We start from the raw sequence: 3,452 nt of genomic DNA, 5'->3' as shown, positions 1-3,452 counted from the left end.
CTCGACTGCTAGTGATACGAGGCCGTTGGATCCAACACGGCGTTCCGTATTACCCTCCTGAACCCACCGATTCCATATTCTGCTAACATTGGATCTCGACCAACGCGAGCAGCAATGTCGCGATACGATAAACCGCAATCGCGATAGGCTACAATCCGACCTTTATCAAAGTCGGAAACATGATGGTACGCATTTCTCCTCCGTACACGAGGCATCACAACAACGTTTCACCAGGCAACGTCGGTCAACTGCTGTTTGTGTATGAGAAATCGGTTGAAACTTTCCTCATGTCGGCACGTTGTAGGTGTCGTCACCGGCGCCAACCTTGTGTGAATTCTCTGAAAAGCTAATCATTTGCATATCAAAGCATCTTCTTCCTGTCGGTTAAATTTCGCGTCTGTAGCACGTCGTCTTCGTGGTCTAGCAATTTTAACGGCCAGTAGTGTAGTACAGGCAGACTTGTATTTTCGGCTGAACCCTTGTAGGCCAGAAAGTCGCTCGTCGTGTGGTGACGTCGGCAGCAGATGCGGTGCGTCGTCCCGGCGCGTCGCCTCGTAGCGGCAGTGGCGGCGTCGAGTCGGCTGCCCACGCTTGGGTACGGTATCCGCGTTGTCGCTGTGTGTTGCCGTAGCCGGAACACGGGTTCGCGGTGACGGGAGGCAGATCTAAATCAATGGGTGGGGAAGCACCACGTCATCTGCTGCCCCGCGCTGCCTCCGATATTGTGCTCTATCCTTCTCACCACTCTCTAAGCTCACCGACACCTTGAATTTTTCTTCCTCTCATTGAAAGACTAAATCTGCACTGCCTCCCAATGACTAAACGATGTTCCATAACCACGCTTCCAATGCAGGTTCGGAATTTTGTATCCGATGTGAAGTGATGTGTGACACAGGAATTGAAATCAATTTCACTTTTTCACTGTCAGACTGTTCCCAGCGTTGGTCACATGTTGTTCCGTTGTTTGTCTCCATTCCTTAGTGGCCACACAACACTTCTTTGTAACGGCTATATCTGCATGAGGTCTGGATAGCCTCATGTTCGTGCTTCGTCTAAGAATCTGCTGTTCTTTAATTTCACACGCCATCATCTGCGAATCCTTAGCGCTTTGTATCTGCGCTCCATCCGAGTGTCTGCAGGATGCTCTCAATTATCAGCGCGTTTTGAATTTTCTGCCAGGTACTTCACAATGCGTCCTTTCTTAAGCGAGGCTAGGGCATCCACCGAGCTATCACCTGCGTGTGTGCAGAAGGCGCCTCTGGCGCTTACTCTATGGGGTTCGAATTTCCCTCATACTAGACTGCTGGCGCTGTGAGTCGGTGAACGTGGCCAGCAGCGTGCGTCTCACAAGTGACTGAACGTCGCTGCAACGATTACGAAACTAACAAAGCAGGTTCATGGTATAGTCGACGTCCTAATGTACAACGTCGATATTTGATATTCTTCCTGGTTTACAACCTTGGTGGCCAGCTGTGTCTTACATTCTTTTTGACATCTTAGTGTACTTGATTCTCTCTTGCGTAGGTTAACCTGTTTTGTGATTTTAGATGAAACAACAGCAAACACTTGCTCTGACTTTGGTACAAATCTGATGTAAACTAATTTGAAACAGTGTATTAGAGTGTGCAAATACTTTCACAGTATTCAGTATTGTAATTTTTTTGCAGCCTGTTACGAAACTAAGTTATCAGTGCAGTTAGAATGACATTTCTATTCAAATTTCAGGCTGCTCGGTGGACGTGAACAGATCCAAGATGCCCTCCCCACAGCCGCTGCTGCTGAAGCCCGGTGGCAGCAAAGACGTGCACGGCTTCGTCACGCCGGACGCCTCGGGGGTGATCTCGCTCAGCCAGAACCAGCAGATCATCGTCGCGTGTCCCGGCAACATCGTCCAGGCCACGAAACAGCCGCAAGCGACAGCCTCCTGTGTCTCCGGCTCCACTTTTTCCATCAATGGGAAGTCGTACAACTTCACTGATCTCGCATGCAACTCCATGCCGAAGCCGTCGGAGCGGATTCCGGCCCAATCGTGCGGGAGCAGAGGACAGCACCAGGTGGTCCAGCTGGGCTTCCAGGTCGGCTCCGACTTCTACACGCTCATCGACGCCTGCTTCGACAATCGCTCCTACAGCACGGTGTACGACCACTTCACGATGGTCGCCGAAATAGGGGGCAAACAGAACGATTCCAGCAGGCCCAAATTGTTACGTGGCACCTTCTTCAGCAACATTGACATGGAGTATTATTACAATAGAACCACCCAAGTCAACACGGTCGGCAGGCTGCTAGGGGACCCTAAGCTCGGGTCAAAGTACATTTCTGAAATAAACTCCACTTCTGCAAGGAAAAACTACTTCCTTTCCAAAGGACACCTCACTGCTAGGACTGATTTCAGTCTCGTCGCGCAGAGGTACGTCACGTTCTTCTACATGAACTTTGCGCCGCAGTGGCAAACATTCAACGGTGGCAACTGGGGGACCATGGAGAAGAATGTACGTTCCTATGCTGCGAGTAACGGAACCGAGCTGGAAATCTACACGGGTACACACGGCATCACAACGCTGCCCAGCAAGACGAATTACCAGACGGATTTGTTTCTTTGTATTGACGGCGGCAACTACATCCCAGTGCCGAAGCTCTTTTGGAAGATTGTGTATAAAGCGATTACTAAGGCAGCTGTAGTGTTCCTGGGTGTAAACAACCCGTACATTAAGAACCCTGGCTCTGACTACTACATCTGCAAAAACGTATGCCCAAATATCACCTGGATAAAATGGAAGCCCAAAAGCCAGAAGGAGGGCTACTCGTACTGCTGCGAATATGCAGACTTCGCGAAATCTGTGGCCGACGCACCCAGCCTCATCGTTACCTCTCTGCTTACGTAATGGTCTCAACTGGAAGGCAGTTCGAATTATCTTCAGAAACCGCATGGAAGTCACACCATACGAAAACCGCATTCAAAACGTCTACGGGATCCTACAAGGAATGTAAATACATCTGTAACTCTTTATTTCCATTAGTTCACAGCCTTTGAACTTTGGAGATATATATATTTTAACTGAAACTTCTTTGAGCCTTTTTTCAACACATAAGCCTAAAATTAAGAGATTATAGTGGCTTTTGATTTACACATTCCGCCTCTCTCTCTGAAATTTATTTCTACCAGTTTTAGTAAACCTGTCCAGGACGAATTATTTTGTTTCATTTATGACACGTTTATTTTAGAGTAAGTTCTATTTTTAGATGACAGCATGGGAATGCTAGACTTTATATGATATATGAAACACAGCAAATTCCACACTTTTATTCGATTTTACGTCCTAGTTGCATAATTACGGGACAAGCCTAGAGTGGAAAAAACAAGATGAATGTAAATAACAGCAAAATCTATGTAACGTATTTCTTAACCTAAACGTAATCTGTATGTATGCATTTCAGAAAAATAAAAGAAA

General features: G+C 47.4%; 1 protein-coding gene across 1 annotated transcript; it reads left to right on the top strand.

Annotated features, from left to right (window-relative positions):
• The first annotated feature begins 1,754 nt into the window (after positions 1 to 1,754).
• Positions 1,755 to 2,885, top strand: LOC126472453 (uncharacterized). Its single transcript, XM_050099939.1, has one exon. The coding sequence runs from the start codon at positions 1,755 to 1,757 to the stop codon at positions 2,883 to 2,885; it is 1,131 nt and encodes a 376-aa protein (XP_049955896.1).
• Positions 2,886 to 3,452: the final 567 nt, after the last annotated feature.

This window comes from Schistocerca serialis, chromosome 1 (assembly GCF_023864345.2).
Source record: "Schistocerca serialis cubense isolate TAMUIC-IGC-003099 chromosome 1, iqSchSeri2.2, whole genome shotgun sequence".
Lineage (NCBI taxonomy): Eukaryota > Metazoa > Arthropoda > Insecta > Orthoptera > Acrididae > Schistocerca > Schistocerca serialis.
This window is presented reverse-complemented; position numbering and strand designations above follow the sequence as displayed.